General features: G+C 32.8%; 3 protein-coding genes across 4 annotated transcripts; 2 read left to right on the plus strand and 1 right to left on the minus strand.

Annotated features, from left to right (window-relative positions):
* Positions 1–5,129: 5,129 nt before the first annotated feature.
* On the plus strand, positions 5,130–8,227 carry LOC108211687 (putative GATA transcription factor 22). 2 transcript variants are annotated; one of them, XM_017383350.2, is made up of 4 exons: positions 5,130–5,636; positions 5,867–6,253; positions 6,333–6,704; positions 8,001–8,227. In XM_017383350.2, the coding sequence occupies exons 1-3, from the start codon at positions 5,412–5,414 to the stop codon at positions 6,699–6,701; spliced, it is 981 nt and encodes a 326-aa protein (XP_017238839.1). In that variant the 5' UTR covers positions 5,130–5,411; the 3' UTR covers positions 6,702–6,704; positions 8,001–8,227. The 2 variants fall into 2 exon arrangements, with proteins under 2 accessions (XP_017238839.1, XP_063945689.1); XM_064089619.1 differs by lacking the exon at positions 8,001–8,227 and having other exon boundaries at positions 5,131–5,636; positions 6,333–6,908.
* Positions 8,228–10,447: 2,220 nt separating this feature from the next.
* On the plus strand, positions 10,448–15,051 carry LOC108210561 (protein HEAT STRESS TOLERANT DWD 1). The gene is made up of 12 exons (XM_017381898.2): positions 10,448–10,617; positions 10,910–11,076; positions 11,613–11,691; positions 12,008–12,187; positions 12,283–12,381; positions 12,761–12,926; positions 13,033–13,139; positions 13,277–13,416; positions 13,511–13,583; positions 14,294–14,409; positions 14,492–14,609; positions 14,691–15,051. Exons 1-12 carry the CDS (start codon positions 10,570–10,572, stop codon positions 14,835–14,837), a joined length of 1,440 nt encoding a protein of 479 aa, XP_017237387.1. The 5' UTR covers positions 10,448–10,569; the 3' UTR covers positions 14,838–15,051.
* A 1,014-nt stretch (positions 15,052–16,065) lies between these two features.
* LOC108211251 (enhanced ethylene response protein 5) lies at positions 16,066–21,410 on the minus strand. The gene is made up of 12 exons (XM_017382797.2): positions 21,000–21,410; positions 20,805–20,898; positions 20,073–20,162; positions 18,862–18,927; positions 18,392–18,481; positions 18,228–18,284; positions 17,977–18,038; positions 17,400–17,487; positions 17,170–17,246; positions 17,009–17,083; positions 16,828–16,933; positions 16,066–16,669 (listed from the first exon to the last, which is right to left on the minus strand). Exons 1-12 carry the CDS (start codon positions 21,311–21,313, stop codon positions 16,538–16,540), a joined length of 1,251 nt encoding a protein of 416 aa, XP_017238286.1. The 5' UTR covers positions 21,314–21,410; the 3' UTR covers positions 16,066–16,537.
* Positions 21,411–24,267: the final 2,857 nt, after the last annotated feature.

Here is a 24,267-nt window from a genome sequence, read left to right on the forward strand (position 1 = left end):
ATATGAAAACATATATTTCATTTCAAATTTTGAATTTCAAAATGTATGATTTGAGATTTCATTTCAAATTCTCTTATATATACTAGTATTTGAAGTCATGGATTTCGATGAAATCCGGATTTCAATTTTTCGATATATCCAAACATGTCATTTGATCAAATTTCATACTCAATGTCCAGAACAATACCGAGATTAAGAGTGGCTAATTGCAGCCTTCAAAATTGGGTCAAAATAATAAATTTAAACGGATTTCAATTGAAATAAGTTAATCTCGAGCGTTCTGCATAGCCTGTCTCCTAGTTGCATATAGAGTAGTCGAAAATAAAAAAAAACTATCAGATTAAGGGGCCGTTTGGTATAAACCCAAAAGCCCGGCTTTTAAGTGATAAACAAACACCCCCTAACACCTAAATTAATAATTATGATAATTAATATAATAATTAGTTAGAGTGCATCGATGGATAAGGCCATGATGATTCCTGAAAGTTCGAATCTGAAATATTAGCTAGCATATGATGACCATGAGATCAAAATGGAGATCTATGCAGGGATCCGGATCGGGTCCATAGATGCAAGCAAGCTAGTTGACATTGAAGAGAAAGTGTCATGTAGCAATTAGGGTATGGCCCGTGTGATTTTGAGGACCAAAATGAAAACTACCTGCATTTGGACTTACCCATATTACTGACAAAGCTAACGTGCATCATTTTTTCACCATGTCCACATCTGTCCCTGCCTCTTGGTCCATCCCCTTGTTTCTGCACTTGTGATTTACACGTCCCATACGTAGCCCATCTATCTTTCATTCATTTTCTTTTTCTCTTTTACAAACTATAGATAATTTTACATGTATATTATTACATTACTAAGATACTACTGGTGTGATGGATCAATATCGTCTGTTAATTCTGTTGAAGGATAAGTGACGAGTTTAATGTTTTTTGAGGTTTGACACCGACTTCACATCCAAATATTCTGATGCCCATGAACCGAAATACACACTAAAATATATGTAGCTACTAGTTATTGTTTACAAAAATCTCTCAGCAAAGCAAGACTCCTTACACGCATGCTTGTTCAAGCTTATAGTATGTAAATAAGGACTAGGAAGAGAAGATTTTATCTACTTTACAACTAAATATTTAAAGACATGTAACATTTTTTATTTGTAAAATTTTATAATATTATTAACACTAAATACGTAAAAATTTGATTGTTAGTGTGTAATCTGCTGAATACTTTGATTAATTTTTTTAATTTTCACTATCTAATATACTCATAAATATTTAAGACATGCACGTAAGGTCAAAAGCCGGCAAAGAAAACCCTTTTTCTATTTGTAAAATTTTATATCATATTATCAACATTAAATATATAAAATTTGGTTGTTAGTGTAAATATATTGATTAATTCTTTAATTTTCACTATCTAATATACTCTTATAAAGTTGTGAGTTCCGAATCTCGTAAACAACGTATTACAATTATAAAGCCATATGACTTAAGTTTTTTTTAGAAACTAAGCCATATGACTTAAGTTAAAAGAAGTACTAGAACTGTTTGGCGCAATTTTTTCTTTTATAATTTAAGGGCTTATTTATTTTTTTGAAAATACATACTTCTATAATTGTTTTATATATAATTGTAAAGAGCTATTTTATATTCGTTATTTAGAAAAAATATTAAAGATTATTTTAAAAAAATAGAACTATGTCTCTTCTCTTCAGAAATAAGTCCTTATTTTTTAGAAATAAGTCCTTATTTTTTAAAAATAAGTTTAGCAAACGGCCATATCGTTTATGAGTAAAAAATGACTTATAAGTGAAAAGTGACTTTTAATTTACATATTTAGATAAATTTTGGATATTTATAATTTACTACATATAAATATTATTAATATAATAATAATGTATATTAATTATCTCTTAAAGTGATTATACTTGGTAAAGTCAAATTGTATAAAGAAAAACAACTCATCAGATAAGTTGACATTTTCAACTTCTCAGTTTTTAACTTATAACAAGATATCAATAAACTTTTCTAACTTATTTATAAGAAATAAATTATTTAATAACAAAATATAATACAAAGTCGAAAGGAATGATAATACCTTGTTACCCAACTTATATATGTGCACGATTGGATAGCCCAGTGGTGGGTTTATCCTCTGTTGTCTCCGGACACCCGGGTTCGATTCTGCCTCAACTCGAGAATTATTAGAACATATACTAATTTGTAAGGCTCAACTCGAGAATTATTAGAACATATACTAATTTGTAAGGCATATAAGCTTGCATTGTAAAAAAAAAAAAAACACTCTAGTTTTCAAATTTAGTTTGTACGCTGTATTTAACAAACGAGAGGCCATGACCAGAGCCCCTAAAAATGTATATCGGCCTGACGGAATCAGCGGCTGGGGTGGTTGCCAAGAATTTTGAGAGCTTTGTTAATTGTTCAGGTGAACGAGGCGGCGAACCTGAACCGTGAGAGTACAATACATTTATTTAATGTATTGCATGCAATTTAGCATAGGTCCATAAGTCCATGGCCCAAAATTAATGTTTTATTTTGATTTATTTTTTGTTTTTAGTTAGAATAATATTTTTAAATTTTTTTGGTGTACAATTTAATTATATGAATGTACTATTATACATGCATGTAGTAAAATGTAAATGAAATCGACTTTATATAGACATTATACTAAATTTCTTTATTTACCTTAAATAGACTTTAATAATCTTAAAAAATAATTATCTTATGTTAATATATACTTTTTATTGAGAATTAATATATTAATCAAGACCAAAAAAGATCTTTTTTTGTAATGCCACATATTCAAATTTTTTTCCCAAATTAAGATAACATATCAGTTTATTTTAATTGAATGATTTATGTGCATATACATATTTCGTTAATATTAACCAATATTCATATATTACTAATTAAGATTTGAACAAAAATTGATAATAATTTTTGGAACCCAACATAGTTCTTTCTTTATCTAAATAACTACAAGAAACAAGAAATCTCATTCACGCAAATAACATCTTCAAAAGTATTATTTAATATAATTAATTAAAATAAATTATATTGTTGAATAGAGCTTTCACAACATGTATTCTCATCTAACTAATTTTAATTCGTTTTTATGATATCTCTATATTTTATTTATGATCGTATTTCATCAATTTAGGATTATCGAATTTTTAGTCATTATTTTGACAGATTAGAATATCATTTGAAAATTTATGATAATAATATATTATGTACCAATATATAAAAAACTAATTAATCATATCAATTTCCCATTATAGCCTAATATCAATTTCTCATGTCCGAAATATACGACTTTAAACTTGAGAGGGTTTTACTATACTTTACTAAATAATTGTCAATTATTATGTTAGTATTTGTTATGTTAATATAAAAAACAATACAAATTGTTGTTTTTTTTTGACAAATGCAAAAAGATTTTATTAACTCGAATATAGACAAACCCCAAACTGTCGATACAATCAGGTGGTAAAACAAATAACATACTAAAAATAATTAGATGATTTGTTTCCTAATCGTTTAACACATAGAATTTAAAAATTCTTAAAGCTAAAAATGAAATCAAAGACATTCCAAGCGATCCAACTTGCACCAACATCTCTGGAAATAGTAACATCGCAATTGACCATATCACGTGAAAACTATTGTTAGCCCAATGTTCAAAAACACCAATCACATAAATTGAGATTGGAGAAACGGTACCACAGCTATCTATATGTTGGACACCAGCTATAGACATGCCGAATGCACCTCAGCTATCTACATGCCGGATACGAGCTATAGACATGCCGAAAGTGTAAATTCGTGAAGTATGAACAATCTTTGATTGTGAAAGGTGAGTTCTTGCAATAACCACCACGTTGTTAATTAAGATTGTTAGAGCATCAGGATTGTGCTATTTCCACGTTGAACAAAGAGAGAGAGAGATAACTCAGGGTTTCAACAAGAGTTGACCACTCCCCCTCATCCGCAGTCTCTTCTTCCCATTTCCCTCTGCTCAATTAAATAATCACAATCATCTTACGAGATCTATTTTCTCCCGCCTATTAATTTTTCATTTTTTCTTTAATAATATTCACATTTGGGTGAGAGAATCTTGTATTCATCTTTTGAGTGTTTTCATGTCTTATGTCTAGTGTGTCGTTTGATTTAATTAGTATATTTTGGTGTGTTAGGTTTCGTTATTTTGGTCTTTTGAGAGTGATTTAACTGGTGTCTTGGAGATCTGGAAAGTCCGTATTAAGGCTGGAGCAGTGATGATTATTTGCAAGAGCTCACCTTTCACAATGGAGCCTTGTTATTTTTTGAAGTACTCCATTTACGGCACATGTATATAGCTAGGTAGTTGGGATGCAGTTTCTCCAACCTTTTATGCAATTAGGATTTCTGAACACTGGGCTATCAATGATTTTTATATGTTAGGTCAATTGTGTCCCAACATGATTTTATTGTGATTTATGAAATTTCTTATATTTATTTGGCAAAAAAAATGATTGTCAGAGCATCTCCAAGAACGGCCCTTAGCTAAAAACTTAGTTGTCATACAAAAAATAAAAATTATAGTCAATCTCTTCACAAAAATAACACTCCAACCATATACACCCCTTGCCTATAAATAATAGTCAAATAAAAAATTCTTTTTTATGATATTTTTATGATATCATTTGTGTTTGAAATGATAATACGGGTATAACTCAAATATATAATAATAATAATAATAATTCACAAATAATATTGAATAATTTCATTAAATTGTTGAATGAAACTAAAAATACTATATTGAAATGACCTAGTTCGCAGTTAAATTAAGCTCATAGCGATCTGTAAATTAAGAACTCTCAAGGATGAATGATCCCACGTCAATATCACATATTATTTTGCACGATTTAGGTTAAAAGATAAATTGTCACTGCAAATACGGCATTAGCCATATAAATCATAGGATGGTGCGGCAGGATTCAAATCTTTCATCTTTGATGTGCAATTTGTCTTCAAAACCTGTGTTGGTAAATACAAGAAAACTGATGGGTCATGTTACTCATGTAGTCACGTGAATCCCTAGCTCATAAAGACCAGAATAAATAAATAAGATAAAACCAGGCGCCCCTTTGATTATTGCCTTTGCAATTGCCTTTTCATTTTGCTCTTTTTAGCTGGCTCATGATCAATATCAATCATTAGCCCTTCTCCATATCTCTAGCTAGCTGCCTCACTTCTCCCCAGCTAGATCTTTTCAGCTCTCAAACCCTAATTTGACTGTTACATTACTATATATGTATTGTTCACAGCAACTTTCTATTAACATCCATCAGAACTAGCTGCCTAGCCTTTTTTCTTTCTTTTTTTTTGTTCTAGATCATGACTCCAACTTATCTGAATTTACTAGCTTCTCCTCCCTCCACATCTGCTGATCATGGTGATCTTCTTCAGCAGACTAGTATTTTCGGCTCAAACAATTATCAAGATGCATCTTCGTGTTCTTACATAACCACTCATAATTTTTTCGACTTGGAAACTACTAAAAATCAGAGTGATGAAATCTGTCGACAGGATATTCAGCAGTCACAGTTTCGACAAGATCTGGTATGCAAATAAGCTTTTAACTACATATATTAATTCCCCAGGAATTAAATTTTAAGCTTGTTGAAATATATTGTACGATCCTGATAAGTACTCTAATTAAATTTTAAACTTGTTGAAATATATTGTCCGATACTGATAAGCCCTGTACATAATATCTTGAAGTAATTTTGTTGATCTTTTTTTATATAAGCGATCTGATAGATAATACCTTTTTTTACTTGTTTTATCAGGCTGATAACTTGGCTAGTTCACATGGCGGATCATTTGATATAGAGAATGAGACCAGTGACACTGGACTGAAGTTCTCGATATGGAAACAAGAGGAGAAGTATGCAAATCAGGAGAGTACTTATAACTATAACAATGAAATCAAGTTGATGTCCCCTAAGATGAGGTGGATGCATAAGATGAAGAACGACGTCGACTCCCCACCACTAAAAACGACTACTACACTGATCAAGCTTGGAGATCAGAAGCCGCCGCCCTCATCGCCTATCGGAGCTGATAACACCAGTAACACTTCTTCAAACAGCATGATCAGCCACCCAATCAGGACTTGCTCAGATTGCAACACTACCAAGACCCCTCTATGGCGAAGCGGACCTCAAGGCCCTAAGGTAACATATAAACCCTAATATTTTTTTTGTTATAAATCTAAATAAAGGCTAATATTTTTTTTTGTTTAAATCTGTACAGTCACTTTGCAACGCATGTGGAATTCGGCAAAGGAAGGCAAGGAGGGCCATGGCGGCAGCTGCTAATGATACAGCTTTCGAGAAAGAGACAACTCCACCAGCAGTGATAAAAACCAAAAAGTATAATAAACTCAAGACTAAGACAAAGCAAGAAAAGGATAAAACTTGTGTGAGTGTTGCGAAATTCAAGAAACGGAGCTGCAACCTTATGATTGAGGGTGAGGATGAAGCTGGAAAAAAGGTTTGTCTGGAGGATTTTCTGCTGAATCTTACTAATAATTTGGCTTATCATCAAGTGCTGCCGCAAGACGAGAAGGATGCTGCTATTTTGCTCATGGCCATGTCTCTTCATCACACTCATCGTCAATAATATGTATGGATCTAGTATTTTATCTTTATTGCTAGTCTTTTTTTTTTTTATTATTTTTTTCTTGATTTTCAAAAAGACTCTAGCTGATCTTTGTTAGTTATTACAATAAGGACTGGTTTTCTTAAAATGTTTAATCATTTTGTGTGGTGCATAGTTTTTGGTCGGAGAAGTACTAATTTCAGAGTTTTCAGTGTCTGTTTGCTTTTATCTGCTTGTTAATGTTTCTAATTTTTTAGCAAATCGATCTTGTTAGTCTAATTATAAATTTTACATAGAAATTTGTCCCTCTTAGCTCATGTTTGTATGGTTCCTTGACACCATATATAGATTAGTATATCCATGCAAGACCTTATGCATGTTGATGCCTGTGTATTCTGAGCTCGGTTTGTGCTAGCTACTGCAGCTACACGCACACATAAGCACACAATCTCGATCACTGTAAGTATAATATATGATCCTGATAAGCAGTCCTCGTAACATCTTGAGGTTTAAGGAGCTAGAATCAGTCACTTAACATAATATCAGATCTTATGATCTTGATAAGCCCTCCTCTTAACACCTTGAGATTTTGGGAGAATTGGTCGCTTAACAATTTCCGATAAATTAATTATTGTCCCATTATGATTTTATATCCGAAAGGCTTGGTGGTTGCTATCTTTAATTTGTCCTTGATTATGGTGAAAAGTCATTTTGTAGGCATATATTAAGATAACTAGGAAAGTGGATCTGCATGGATATGTAGCATGATCAGTACATAACATATAGTGTAAAACTTCAATAGGGTACGTGGTCGTAGACTGAAACTAACATAAAATGCAGATGTGTGGTTATAAATATGAGTTGTGAACAAGACACAGATGACCAAAAAGAAAATGCAAGGGACTGGTCAATTTGTGTGTCTGTCAAAAGGGAGGAGGCTTTTGAAATTTTCTGACTAGTTGTGTGATTAAAGGACAGACCGCTGCATGTATATGTTTGTACCGGTTATTGTCTTATTACAAGTCACACTTCTGTCATTCATACCAGGAATTTGAAATTGAATCTCAATCTGTAAAAATGGTTCATATATAATCAAATCGAAACTGAAATAAAAAAAATACTAGAAATTAAAAAAAGTTAAATTAAATTGTTTGGTTTCAATTACAGTCAAGTTCCAATTTAATGAATTATTAAGTAAATAATTATTATCTATAACTTATATAATATTTTGAAACTAGTGGATACATGTATTTATATATGTATTCACATTACTATTTGCGATAAATTCAATTTAGAATTCATCTCTCTCAATTTGATCAGGTCACCATGAGGAATATTCCGGCTGAAGCTAGCGGCATGTAAGACAAGTGTTTCATTTGGAGGAAGTATCAGTGGTTTTATTTTTCACACATGTATTTCTTGATTTTACCTTTAGATCTATAACAAAAAAGTTTTTAGTGTGTTTTCCGCTATTTAGCTATTTGTATTCGGTTTGAGGTTGCACTTTGGTGTACAACTTTTGTGTTTACAAAGTTTACATTACACTATCTCCGTCTAATCACTTAAAAATTTACCTTCGATTTTCTACCGTTTTCTTTTCTAAAATCTCTTACGAAAGTAGTAAAATTTTATAATATAAAACCCCAATACCATTTACCACTTTCATCTACTTTCATATCTATCCATTAAATACAGATGAGTCTCACCATTCTCCATTTTTTTTCTATTTCTTATGAGTACTTTAGTCTGCTACTTTATATATTTTTTTAGTCTCTTGGCTCAATCCCAGTATAAAGAATTCATTGAGACGGAGGGAGTATCATTTAACTCAAAAATATTTAAGATGTTTTTGAGAATTTAAATAGAAAAAATTTAAAGTTCAAACTCCAAAATGATGACCAAACTAGAAAACCCGAAAACAAAGAATAATAACATACTAGAACACAACTAAACGTCTGTTTGGGAGTGTTGTTTGGTATTTTTTGATATTTGCTTATTTTGAGTTATAATATGAAAAGATGATTTTATTTTTTTTTTGGTGAAGTTTGATAGTGAAATTTGTAACAGTTTCCTGTAAAAGCTGAAAACAGCTTTTTCCAAAATTATGGGAGGATCTGCTTTTTCTAAAACCAGCTTTTCAACTAAAAGTCGATGTTCAGAAAAACTGCTTTTAGATTTACCGCTAATTTTAAATCTACCAAACAGTTTTCCACCTGTTTTTAAACAGCCCCAAACAGTACCTAAGTAAATAGAGTTTTGATAGTTCAAGTACAATTCTCCCTTATCTCGAAAATATTAAGAAACATAAATTAAATTTTGAACAACCGATTTAAAAAAGGTTTACTATCAAATTTTAACTAAAATTAGGGAGTGGATTCTTTTAGTTGAATTTGAAATTTAGATGGGAGTGCTCTTCACTGGCCCGGCTACCACAAATAACAACCCTCGATTATCTTTGATCTCATTGGTCGAGTGATTATGATTTAACTTTTCTCTTTTCTAATTTTCCACTAATCGATTATACACGTATGCTTCGAAGTCGAACTCTATAATTTAATGGTTGACCTTCATTCTTATAATTATTTCAAAAGGTACCGATATGAATGTGATTTAACTCTTCCTTCTTTTTATTTTTCACTAATTGATCACACATGCTTAGTGGGAACTCGAACTCTATGATTCACACCTCTTGGTCTTCATTCTTATAATTATTTCAAAAGTCATTAGTATACATATTATAAATGTTATGGAATAAAATTACGAGGGTGTGAGCTTCGTGTTTTGGACTATTCTCGGTGCGCGAGATGCCTACGTATCTTCCGTTTGGAGAAGAATCAAGTCCAAAACGTATTTTTAATTTGGAGAAGTAGAACCCTTTATATAGATCTTATCTTGTGTTGTCAATGTTTATTCCCATGAATGATTATCTACGAGAATCGTGCTTGGTCCGACCTTTTATCAGTATTGATCTCGTACAAATTTACTTAGTATTCGGGCTTTTACTGATTGGGCCTTCACACCTTGAAGTCTAATAAATAATTTTTTGCTTATTTTAATTTTTAACCCCATCAATAAATAATATATATATATATATATATGTATTGAAATCCGAAGATATTATTCTTATAATACACAATTTTTATAATTTTTATAGATATTATAATATTAAACAAAAAGAAAATTGAAAATTGAAGTGAAATGAATATTTTATATTAAAGAATGATCATAAAACTCATAAAAATAGACAGACAGAAAGAAGTGCTTTCAACTTTATAAGTTTTTAGAAATAAGTTATTGTTTAATAAAATACATGAAAAGGATTAAATTATATTATTCTAATAAAATGTTTGCAATTTTTTAATATATGTTATCTGATACTGGAATTGAATTAATTTGATATATTAGGGAAACTAATTTGCGAAAATGATAGTATTAAATTGTTAATAATCTTTTAAATATATTCATACTTTTAAAATCAGATTTGGTGATGCTTAATATTATAACAATTTTGTTAAAAAAAATATTAGAGAAATTATCTTTTGAACATAGTCAAAATATTTCGCAAATTGTTTAACGACATCTACATCTGATTTTATTTATTTGCCGATAGTACTACATAAATAAGATGATAAAACTATAAATTTAGAAAACATAAAAATATATAAGTGCAAAGTCTATTTCCCGAAAACAATTTTACCTCAAAAACGATAAAAATTCTAATCACACAAATTATTTGGGCTCTCTTTACCCGACCCGTATTCCAGTCCAACCCTCTCATAACCCAACAAACCATTTTACTAAAACCCTAGCCCTCAAAACCCCCCACAAAAATCTTCGTTTCCCATCCGCCTTCTCGGCAAATCTCTTCAAGTTTGAATCTTTTTCAACAATGGTTAGGAGCATCAAAAACCCAAAAAAGGCCAAGCGCAAAAACAAGGTATTTTCGTATCTTTTTTCGATTTTAAATTCATCAATTTTCAAGAAGTTATTTCAATTTTATTTTTAGAGTTCTTTGTTTTTTTTCCTTTTGGTAATTTTTGTTGATGGGTGGTTAAACTAGAGGTCAAAGATTTGGGGTTCTTACAGAATTATTGTTCTTTTTGCGTTTCTTTGGTAATTTGTAATGATTTGTGATGAATCTAAGGCTTAAAAAGTGGGAATTTTGATATTGTTATTGTTGTTTATTTGTATGTTTTTTGTTGATACGTGTTAATGGGTGATGAAATTAGGGGTCTAAGAGTGGTGAAGGGGCTTCTTCGTCGTCATCGGTGCCAGAGTTACCTGCAAAAGTATGGCGACCAGGTGTTGATAAGTTAGAAGAAGGTGAAGAGCTCCAGTGTGATGTTTCCGCTTATGATTCACTTCATGCGTTTAATATTGGCTGGCCTTGCTTAAGGTCCCTTTCTCATTTTCCCCATATATATTGTATAAATGTGTATGTATCACTTGTTTATGTGCTGTGGGTTTGTGGCTCTGTCACTGAGGAAACAAGATCAGCATGTAGTAACTATCAAGTTGATAAATTGAATATTGGACTGCCCTGCTTAAGGTCCTTCTTAATTTCGTATAGTACATAGGTATGTATAGAACTTGTAGATCAATGGTGCTTATATGTATGTAACTATTTTCTATATCCATTTTGCGTTGTCCCAAACCCCAAAAAAAAGATAATGGCATTTCCATTCCATGGGAAGGAGGTAAGGTTTGCCTACATCTTGCCCTCCTTAAAAGCCAGATATACTGTGTATGTTTAGTTAAACTTATGTTTATGTGTTTAAAATAGGTTGCGGATATGACACTGTGAAAAAAGACTCTTACTTCTAATTATTCTTAAGTTTCAAAATATAAGCTAATTGTTTGAAATGGATTTGTTTGATCATTTATTGTGGTGAAGATTGATTTTCTGATTATATATATTTTGTGAAATGACAGTTTTGACGTGGTTCGTGATACATTGGGGTTAGTTCGAACGGAGTTCCCTCATACAATGTATTGTGTGGCTGGGACTCAGGTATGATTATCTTTTTTGTCAGTTGCATTGCATTTAGTATTTGTACACTATTACACTCAGTCCGTTGGCAGAATAGCATGAAATGAAACATTGTAAACGAAAGGTGTGAGAAAGGATGCAAGAGTGAAAATAAGTGAGATCATATGAGGAGGTTCGTGTAATATATAAGCAAAAGTAGGAATGATGCATTCATTAAAGTTTCTAGGTTTTGTTTATACTTTAATTTTTTATGGTAGGAATAAATAGAGGGTTGGAAATTTTCAATACGTTGAGCATAGTTTTTGGTTAATAATACGTGAATTTTGGTTTTGTACAGGCAGAAAAAGCTGCTTGGAATTATATTGGAATTTTTAAAGTATCGAATATTTCTGGCAAAAGGCGTGCACTAGTGCCTAAAGCAGATGCTAATGACACTGATATGGATAGTGAGAATACTGATAGTGATGAAGATGACGAGGACGAGGAGAATGTTGGATCTAAAACACCAGTTTTGCAGGTACAATTTTCTTTTCTTGTGCATTACGCTGCAGTTGTGCTGCCATTACAATTTGCTGCATCTGATACTGGTTATTTGTTGGTATGCAACTGCAGCTCCGGAAGGTCGCTCATGAAGGAGGCGTGAATAGGATACGTGCAATGACACAAAACCCCCATATATGTGCATCTTGGGGTGACAATGGTCACGTGCAGGTCAGACTTGTGTTTATATATTTTCTTGGTCGAAGTGCATATGCAAGAATGAACAATCATAACATGCAAAAATCTTATCTGCATTTCAAATAAATTAATGAAGTCCTTGATGATCTCTTCATTGAGAGTATTCTCCTAAAATTATTCTATGATCTTTGAACTTGGCTCCTGTGCTCTGGGTCATATTTGAGATTTGTAACATTGCCACCACTATATCTTTTTTTGTTGAAATTATATTTTAATACACAGAACATGAATGAGTATGATTAATAGCTAATCTAACATTTTCTGAATCACATAAAATTTTAGTATGCAGTTGCTAATATGCTGACGGCAGGCAACTAACTTTGCATCCTAAGTAAATCTGACATCCGTCCAGGTGTGGGATTTTAGCTCTCATTTGAACGCTTTGGCTGAATCTGAAAATGATGTTAATCGGGGAGCTTCCACAGTCTCTAATCATGCTCCATTAGCAAAATTTTTGCACAAGGATGAAGGCTATGCACTAGACTGGAATCCTCTTGTTCCTGGAAGGCTTGTATCTGGTACAGATATCATTTTCAAATATTGGCTAATGATTTTATTGGAGTATCTTGAACTATTACACTGTTATTAGGATGCAACTTTATATGTTTCGACCCTTTTTTCTAGGGGATTGCAAGAACTTTATACATCTATGGGAACCAACATCTGATTCTACGTGGAATATTGATCCTAAGCCATTTGTTGGACATACGGCCAGTGTTGAAGATTTACAAGTATGCATTAACCTTGTAGAGTTTTTTTTTATGTTGTTGAAGTTTTATTTTGTATATTTCTTAACTTTTAGTGATTTATAGGATACACACTCTGAGGTTTTTATAACAATGTGATAGTTTTCTTCCACATTTTACAGTGGAGTCCCACCGAACCTTTTGTGTTCGCCTCCTGCTCAGTGGATAAGACTATTGCTATATGGGATACTCGTTTAGGGAAATCTCCAGCAACTTCCATAAAGGCTCACAATGCAGATGTTAATGTTATTTCATGGAATAGGTATAGGTCATATTCACCTCCATGTTTAAATTGAAGCTGTTGTCTTTTATACAGATGTCATGATATCACCCACTATATTCTCAATTTTGAACAGGTTGGCAAGTTGTATGCTGGCTTCTGGAAGCGATGACGGGGCAATTTCCATTTTTGATCTTAGATTGCTCAAGGTTTGTATTATTTTGTATCACTAATGTGGGAGCAGCTAGTATGTTATGCACATTTTGTAGTACATGGTCTTAGTGACTCCACTGTGCACACCTTTTCGATGTTTTTGCCTATCAACCTTTTGACAGGAACAACATATGCTAACTGGTTACAAGCCCCACAGCTTGCTTTGTTGTTTGCTATAAATTTTGAGTTTTCATGAGGGAGTGGCTCAAATATGGTTTATGTCTTTGCTGAGGAATTGGGCTTTCTCCTTAAATTTCATATTTCTTAGTAGTTAGCTAGCTACCATGAACAATGCTGAGTATGAGATGATATATACCTTACCAACTATTAGTTTGAGCACAGAACGATTTATCTATTGCAGACATTCAGTGTGCAAAGCCTAATCTTACGCGCTTCTCTTCACCAAATGTCATTCTAATTAGTTTGAAGATGTAACATACATTTGTCCTCACTCAATGTAAAACACCTGGACCAACGAAAACAGCTCTGCTGTTTCCATAGATAAGCTCATACTAAAATGTAAATTATACTTATTTATATAACATGGCTGACTCTTTATTAGTTGCATTTATCTAAAGAAAGCACCAGTTATCAGATGACAGCTGTCTTTCCTTTGCACTATTTCCTTGTACTCTGTCCATGATTGTATTACATAATAGTATTGTTTATTTATTAGTTCAATGAATTGCTCATTCTTTTGTAACAGGAAGGGGACTCGGTTGTTGCACACTTTGAATACCATAAACATCCTGTTACATCAATTGAATGGAGTCCACACGAAGCCTCTACACTGGCTGCTTGCTCAGCCGACAATCAACTAACGTAAGACCCTCCCAGTCACTCCTCCTATTACCCATCCAAATGACATCTTACATTGTACTTGACCATTACATGTCATTATCAGGGTATGGGACCTATCATTAGAACGAGATGAAGAAGAGGAGGCCGAGTTTAAGGCTAAAATCAGAGAGCAAGTGAATGCCCCTAGTGATTTGCCACCACAACTTCTATTTGTCCATCAGGTTTGTTGCTTTAATTTATTATACAATTGAACTTGCAATTCCTCGAGTACCAGACAATATTTTACATTGTTATTGTTACAGGGTCAAAAAGATTTGAAAGAACTTCACTGGCACAACCAGATCCCTGGCATGATTGTCTCCACTGCTGCAGATGGTTTTAATATACTGATGCCCTCAAACATCGAGACTCCCCTTCCTGAAAATGCACCTCCCGCAGATGATGCTTGATTTTTAATGTATTGCCCCGGCTGTGTTTTTACCATGCATTGCACTATTGCGCCTTTCTGAAAGCTTGCATGTTTCCTCCCAAAATGGCATCTCTCTAAAACCAATTTTGTTTTCTTCTTTCTTTTGTAATTTTAGGAGTGCTTGTAAAAGATTTTAGCTTATAAACACAGATATCTTCAATTTTATTTCTCAGAAGTGTCCATTACATCCTGTATATGAAGATATAATAGTGTTGCCGAGTCTATGAAAATGGTATAGCTGATGATCAAACCGATTAATAATCACCCCAGCTAAAAAAAAAAGACCTATTTCAAAAGCTATATTCATTATTCAGTAGTGTATTGGACGACTTAAGATGCTTCATGACAATTAAACTTACTAGATGACTATCGCTACTTAGAGCAACTCCAATGTAATGTTATACTTGGTTCTATTGTTATATTATAGCATCAAAAGTAAAAAAACTCAACTTCAAAAGGGTGTTATATTTGGATGAATCCATGCATAGATGCATCCTTGGTTCTATATTTGAAATCAAGGATAGATCCATCCATGTTGCGACATCATCAATAACTAAAAATTGGAAACTAGTTAATGAGTTAGGTAAAAGTTAATGAGTTGGTTCTATATAGAAGTTAGGTAAAAGTTAATGAGTTGGTTAAATTTGAAACTAGTTATAGAACTTAGCATTGGAGTACAAGTTTTATTTTAGCACCAAAAAACACTTTTTGGTGCTATATTATAGCAATAGCAATAGATATATAGCATCTAGTATTAGACTTGCTCTTAAAATGTTCCATGACAATCAAACTTTTTAGAAGCAAACTCTTGAGTATTAAGATGCTCCATGACAATCAAACTTACTAGAAGCAAACTCTCGACTATCCCTACTTAAGATGCTCCATGACACTCTCTTTATATATATATATATATATATATATATATATATATATATATATGCATTTTTTGACATGTATTTTCAAGAAAAAAAATTTAAAATAATTTGTGAAGCATGTTTTGTAAGAAATGTCAAGTCCTCATCCTGAAAGTAAATAACCTAGGGGTCCTCGAATGAGGTGGGAAGGAAGAGAACCTTGTCCATTATTAGAGGAAAAGAAAATACATGCATCTGTATTTAGAAGACACGGATCGATTGAGACTATGATACTAGAGTGGTATAATTCTTCTCTGCTCTAATGGCTGTCTTTAGACATAGTTGTTGCATATAAACATTGAACAATCCGCTACATTTCATCTTACAAATAACGCATCCAGCATACACGGCACTCCACATGTTTCAACAATGAAACTCTTGCAAATAAAATTCTAGCAGACTCGCAATGGATAAGTAGTAGAGTACAAGGCAGTCTAGCTTCTACAAATCTACAAAAATAGCGCAAGTTGCATTAGACAGAGAATGGCACAGTTGAACTAATATAACTATACCGAGTAATCTTGAGGGGAACTCATCAAAGAACCTATTACATCACACTGTATTTCTGTAAAAACCAGGAAGGGGCATGTTTATGCTCATTGCCACATGTTCTGTCTAATAAATATGAATCTTTCCTACAACATAGCACTGTGTCCATGCCCCAATTACCCAAGTTCCAGAAACTGTATGCAACAGCATTACCAGACTCGGAATGCCATCCTCATAACATAAACACAGCAGATACGTGCCAACTTGTTTGTCTTCACTATGAGTTTACTGGTTTGCCGTTCAACTTAGGGAATGGGTCCTGTTTACTAAGCACAACAACTTTGCTCTTGTGAGCAAAGTAACCCTTCATGAGATTCTTGTATATTAAGATGGCCATTATACATTCAACCTGCACAAGTTAGCCATGTCACAATATTTGAGTATTAATTCAGAACATGAAGCACATGTCACAATATTTGGGTAGTTCTGAACATGACGCATATAGCTTGAGGCAAAAACAGAGACCCTGAATTATCTTACAAACAAGAAATTTTGAAAACTATGTACCTCATCAACATCCATGTCCATCTCAAGCCATTTCAATGCTTTGACAATTACTTCTAATTTAACCTGGTGCGCTTTTGCTGGATCCTTCTGCTTTTGGATGATATAGCTGGCAGTTCACCATCAAGAAGGTCAGTGTTTTTTGGTCGGTGCAGCTGTAGTATTATGTTAAAAAAAAACTTACATTTTCTTTACAAGTCTTTGGTATACTTGAAGCTCTAACTTCTCAAGGACAAGATAAACACCTGACCTTAGAAAGCTGTGGAAAGAGGATTGTACTGAACTTCAACTTTTCTTTTTAATAGTAACTATTACGGAGTACAATGGAATTATTAAGAAGCTTACCGATCTTCATGCTTCTGAAGAGCATTTCGAAGAAGTCGGAGATCACCTCTTCTCATAGCTAGCACAACGTCACTGTACTGCAAAAACGTGATATATCAATACTTCATTCAATATGTGGGCAAACAGGCAACTCTGTATATGTTAGTACTAAGTCTTGGAGCTATATACTTGATTAGAATTAGATGAAGTTTTAGGTAAGAAAATTACAGATATATGTAAATCCGATATACCTCAACCAGATTATATTTCACGAGGAGCGAATTTTCAGGTAAGATGCCAATCGAAAGCTTGACAGGTATCAGGTACTTCAAGATCATCCTATGGCAACACGAGACGGTAGATAATTATAAACAATACTCATGATTATTATTTCCACAAGCCCTTCAACAATAAAAAGTTCATCTCAATTATTTTGTCTTAGTGCTACTCTACTAAACATTTCAGTTGAAAAAGAATTTTTCAATGATTGTCTATGATAAGTTTCGAAAAGAATAGACACTTGTTAAAGAGAGAAATCGTCGTCTAGATTAGAAGACATGAGAAGTATATTGATTCATCAAATAAAATATGTAGAGAAACTTATAAGCAAGACCAAACAAAATAAAAAAACTTGTGTCCAATATGTATAAAGGCAAACTATCTAGTGTATCAGTGGCGATAAGGATCTTATAGGCACCTCAGAAAATCACGTTTACTGCTAAAAAACAGTTCCGTACTCTTTCTTAGCTCTTTAGTGCATCCATCACCTGATGGAACTATGGAACACTAAACAAAATAAATGCACACATCAAGAAACCTGACTCTTACCTTATATTTGCTTCCCTCCGAGGGTTGCAATGCATTAAAGCATAGGATAATTTCTGATCAGCCTGAAAAATACAAATACCAAAACTATTTGAAAAAAGAAGGTAAGCAGCAACTTGCAAGCAGTTAATAATAAAATATTGAATCACTTAAAGCATAACGCTGATACACATCCAAAAGTAGGTTCTGCTGATTTAGGTATATATACAGAAAGCATGGGATAAAGTAAATTGACAGAATTCAAGACTACTCACCGCAGGAAAGTTTTCATTGAACACCTCCAGACGACCTGTGTAATACATGTATGTAACCTAGGATACAAGAACAAAGTTACAGAAGAATGAAAATTCTTGACATAACATTTAACTTGCATACTCAATTTGGCTTATGATTTTGATAATTAGTACACATTACATACCTTATCCCGGACAGGAAATTCCTCAAAATCAAATATTCGTGCAGTTTCTATGCTACGTATCACACTTCGGCATAAATGAACAGTGCCCAGCTGCATCATGGTCAAAAGATTACCTCTTACTAGTTAAAATGACATAATTTGCAAGTTAGATGGTTGTTCAATCATGCATGCGTGAAAAAAGACAAACTCAATACTGAGATGACAAAATATTGTTACACGACAAGCATCGGCACTTAGTATGGTGTCCCCACAAGTGAGACGCACACAACTTTTAGTTTTATATTTTCACATTTTGTAAAGACTTTGCCTCACCACCATAACAAGATTACTCCGAGCACAATCTCTAGGCAATGAGGACTTACCTCCAGCCACTATGTCACATAAAAATATATTCTCTAGTATAACTGACAAGAAATGAGGGGATGGTAAGAAAATTTAAACATGAAAGAGAGCGAAAAAGAAAGGGTTACCTTAAAATATATTTTGAACAATTGACAAGTCACATATAGAGCTCCAACACGTTTCGGGCCTTTCCCCTACAACATAAAGTTTTCTATCAAAAACCTATTGTAGTTCAAACAAATTTCCAAAGAATCTAGCTTTTTGAAAATATTGACATTCATGTAGATAGATGTTAAAATCACAGCTGTAGATTGACTAGATAAAAAACTAGTAAGGAACCAGACTTAATATTTTTCCTTAATCAGATGTATTCTTGTTATTACTGTTTCTAAAAATTGTTATCTGCGAATTCCCAAGTAAGTAACTATTACAAACTGAGATTATATGCTAGAATTCAGTTGGGAAAAAAGATAAATGATTTACATACTTGTCCAAGTATTACAATGAGGCTATGCCTCTATAGCCTATATATAGGACAAACTGAAGGATCTACTGCCGATAACACTACTTACTGTAGTAAATATAAATTAATGCTGATATAACTTCCAGGCTATACACAAGTTCTACACTTCTACTGCAGTAATTATGAAGACAATGACGTCATTGTCATGACCTAAGTTTGATGATGTCATGATACCAATCTGATATTTAACAGCAATGCACATATAAGGTGGAACCGGAGCAGGACAACTAATATACATAGATGATCAAGGACCCAAGAAAAACAACATATTGATTAAGGAACAGCTATATTTCAGGTTTCACTCCCTTTCATATCAAAACATGAAAGATTACAGTTTGTAGTTTTCCATATTCATAGTAATAGGTTGTACAATTGAATTGGTAGTCTTTGTTACGAATCTTCTATGGGAACAAGCACCCAAAGCCAAAATTATGTTCCTACAGCGGTTGTATCTCGAAGCATGAAACTGTGATTAGATTGATGCTGTGACAGCATTGTGGATTAATTCGTGTGTCCACAACGTTACAACGACTTGATATTTTAGTATAGGCATGTTTAGATTAAACAAATCTTACATTTCTCAAAATACCAAAACAAAACATGATGAGCCACTTTAAATTACTGTAACACAGCTGCACACAGTTACATTGATTACAGATACAGAAGAGAACATCAAGGCGTTGCCAATAACATACTGTGGTTCGATCAACAATGTCAAAAAAAATAAAATTAATTACAAAACTATTTAACAACTAAAGCTGTTTCATGAGTTGCAAAATTTCAAGTCAATAAAGAAAACAAAAATATAGAACATACAGCAAGAACTCCAAACACTTTCATAAGGTATGAGCCAGCTGCCTTCAACTTGTCAGGAGTTTTCCCGTTGGAGGCCAACTCTCTATCAGCCTACATTGAAAAATATATTCTTAATTAAACTACACACAAAGAAAACAATAATATTAACAACAAATAGTAACGTGGTCGAATTATATATAGACACGATTCCCTCTTTCCCCCACAGCCCACATTACTCATACCAAACAGCAAACATACATCCCGACAAAGAGTCATATATTTGTCCACATTATAGTATATACAGACACACACAATGCCCTAACATGTCATATATTATAAACCCAATAGATACATATACACAATGAGCAACTTCTAAAACCACAACCAAGCAGGAGACCGATTTGAATAACGACGCTAATGTGCTGGATTACAGGATCAACCGTCGAGATAAGACATGACTAACTTACCTTAAACTACATAATTTTCTAGTAGAAATTCAGGGGAGGGGATTCCTTATGTTACAATTTGTAACAAACAGCCAGGGTGAGTAAAATACTAATAATTTCATTCATATTGATGGGTTCGATAAAATGCAGCTCCTCTATCCAACATTTCTCACTCAACAGCTTCCATACAAAAATTCACATAGCAATAAACCAATAATAGACTAATATGTAAAACTTCCGAAAATCCATACAAACAAGCTATGTAAAAAACCCAAAAAACAACAGTAGCAGTAGCAAGTAACATTACCCTTTCAGCAAGAACCCTAATTTCATAAACAACAACAAACAAAGCCTCCAAAGCCCAAGCCGATTCCCAGTTCCTAAACTCCTGAATAAAAGAACTGCACCCACAAAATACACACACATAAAATCACCAAAACCCCTAAAAAAAAGCACTAAAAATTCAAAAATTCAAGAAAATTAAGAAATTAAAGATGCATACTTTGCAGCCTTTTCATAAGCAACATAAGAATCAACGAGATGGGCAATCCTGTAATTCTGAAAAGATCTAAAAAGCGGAGTCACAATGTCAGGATAGTTATTGTTATGAGCCTGTCTGATGAGTTTATTAGTGGCATCTTCTTGAAAGACATTGAGAGCATCAGCTAGAGAGAGAAGATGAGGAGAGTTCGAGGAGAGAGACAGAAGGGTCTTGAGAGAAGAGACGTCTTGGTATGAAACGGCGTCGGAGAAGCGGTTGAGATAGTCGGTGATGCGGTGGTGAGCTTCTCCCATGCTTATATATGAACCCGCCATTGCTGTGTTTCTGTACACGTTTTTTCTTTCTTCAACTGACCAGAATTTATATAATTAGTTGAAGTCTTGAAGATGATTGAAAAAAAAAAAAAAATCAGGAGTATTAATCATCTGCCCAAAATCGATAACTTTTTATAATTTTAATTTAATTTTTAGTTTCTAACAGTATCAAATATGCACTCTAGTAAAACAAACATGATTTGAATTGATTGATTGACAATATACTAATAATAATCCCTAAACAAACACTTTACAAAAAATTAGGGTTTTCTCTCTGCCTCCTCTGTTTTGAGAGTCGACTCCCGTGTCTAGTCACAACTTCTCCATCTTCTAAATCTTCATCCCGGTTAATCATCTTCGCTCTCCCATCCTCTATTATGTATTTCAGTTTTTCAATAAACCAAGATCAGTGAGATCTTGTTGAATACCTTGTTATCAAGGTCGTGCCCATATTTTTGGGATGTTAGTATGTCATGTTTTGTGTTTTGTGTGTATTTTCGTATCGTTGTTAGAGGTTTCTCTAAAAAGGATTCATACGGTATCTTGTGTGATCTGTAAGACTTGCATCGATTCTGGGATGACGGTGGATATCGCAAAAGCTCACCTTTCACAACAATTTTTTTTTCATATATTGGGAGTCCTTGTTGCTCCAATATCAGTTGATACAACTGATAATTCTAAATGTTGGGCTACAGATGATGCTTATGTGAAGGTCAGTTGTGATGCTACCAGTTTCATAGGTGATGTAGGTTGGATTGCTCGATATTTCATTGTATTACTTTTTAGATCAAAGAATTTATATATTCTATGTGTTAAGCGATCTGAAAACAAAACGAGTATTTGTGTAGATCGTTCTTTGTATCACAATCAGATTGTAGTTGACAGTTCGGGGGTTTGTCCTGACTGTGTTCCGATAATTGATTTTTGTTAATAAAATTATTTGTTTGTCAAAAAAAAAAAAATATTGGTTTTCACAATATACTTATTATAGTAAAATTTCAAATATGTATTATAGTAACATGACCAAATAATTTTCGGAATAATAAAAAAAAATTAAATTTATCAAGAGTGCCAACATTATTTTGTAATATTATCAAATGAATTTTAAAGAGATCCTATGCTAATTATTAGTAGAACTTTAGTAAATTAAATTATATGATCATTTATTTCGACGAAAATATAATAAAGAAAATTTGTTCAATCAATGAATAAATACTTTTAATTTTTTTATATATTATTAAGAAGATACAAAATAATCATATATTCTCTCCGTTCAATGGGAGTGTTAATATTAACTATTTGCATGCATTTTGAAACTCTTATAAAGTGTAGTTTTATAATGTTTTTTTTATTTTTTTTCTAAATAAAAGTTTAAACATCATACCTTTATTCAGAATCTCATTTTTAAAAAGAAAATAATAAAACTATATTTTAATGAAGTCTTAAAAAACGTGCCAAAAATGATGTTAACAATCCAAACAAAGGAGTATTATAACACAAATGTTGATTTTTATTGACCACCCCAAGCAGTAAACATAATTCGAGTTACTGATAGAGCATATATTTATATATGCTTTTATATGATTTTATTTCCATAATTTTAGTATTTTGTAAATAATCGGATTATTACTAATTGATTTTAAGTGTTTAATGGCAGGAAAATAAATATTTTTAAAGTTGGATTAAATCAAGCTTCATTGGGCTTAATCAAGTGAAAATTCGTATTTTACGGGCTACCTGCACAAGTTTGGGCCATAACTTGAACTCTGGACGTCAGAATTGGGCGATTCAACAGCCCACGCGAAGATATCGGAATTTTCTACAAATTTAAAGTGGTCCAACTATCTAAAGACAAAAGGATCAGCCCAGAATCAGGCCTCAAAGTCAGCCTACGAATTTTTTTTCAGAATCTAACTTGTTTTAGGAAATTATATTTGTTTTTGAAGGAAACCATTAAAAACACTATTATTAGGGTTGGTATTATTAGAGAAATATCGAAGAGAGTGTATTGAGAGATAGAGAAAGCTTTGGGAGATAACTTGAGCAAAGATTGAAGGGATTCAGTCAAAGTTCGAGAGATTTCGTCAAGTTGTATTCTCTTCACTCTTGTACTATTGTGACATGATTTCAGTTATATATATATTCATGTTTTCTTTAATTGTTATGGGTAACTAATCCTCTAATCCGAGGATTGGGGAGTATTTGTTGGCTTAATATGTTTGTTTGAGCTAATATCCCGATTTCTCTATGTATGCTAATCTATCATTGAGCGCTTAACACAGTTATAGGAGTCGCGAACCTGTAATTGTATCTATAGGATTTATAATGGATCGGGAGAGGATTTATATTTTTTGTACATGATATGACAGACATAACTCGATTAATTAATCGGGAGATTATTAGGCGAGTTGTGAAACAGAAAATCCTTGGTTCGTGATAGCTTATAATTTGGTTTTGATTGATCATAGGAGTGAGTTCAAGATTAAATTATAGGTATTATTTTGTATCTTGGGAGAGAACATTATAATCAATAGAAGGATTGTTTTTAGCAGAGTAGAGACTTGCATATCACGATTGATTGACATTCATTGTAGCCAGCAAAGAAACCTAATTCTTGGATTGCTTTTTACCATCGTTAATTCATCCTTTTAATTGCTTATTAGTTTAATTTAGTTGATAGTAAAAAACCACATTTATTCTCTAAACTTCTAAATAGAAAGGAGTAATATACTTGATTTGATTTTGTATTCCGTCCTTCCTTGAGAACGAACTTTATATAATTTCACTGCAAGAGTTACGTTCGAGTTAGATCGCATCATAATCATCTTTGCAGAACTACCTACCGAACCATCAAATCGCTACCTACTCTAGTACTGCCGAAATATGGCAGTATGGCCGCCAGATGTCCTTGTATCTTTGCAGATATCGATAAATGAACTTGTATAAGTTTTTGT

Source organism: Daucus carota, chromosome 3 (genome assembly GCF_001625215.2).
Source record: "Daucus carota subsp. sativus chromosome 3, DH1 v3.0, whole genome shotgun sequence".
Taxonomy (NCBI): Eukaryota; Viridiplantae; Streptophyta; class Magnoliopsida; order Apiales; family Apiaceae; genus Daucus; species Daucus carota.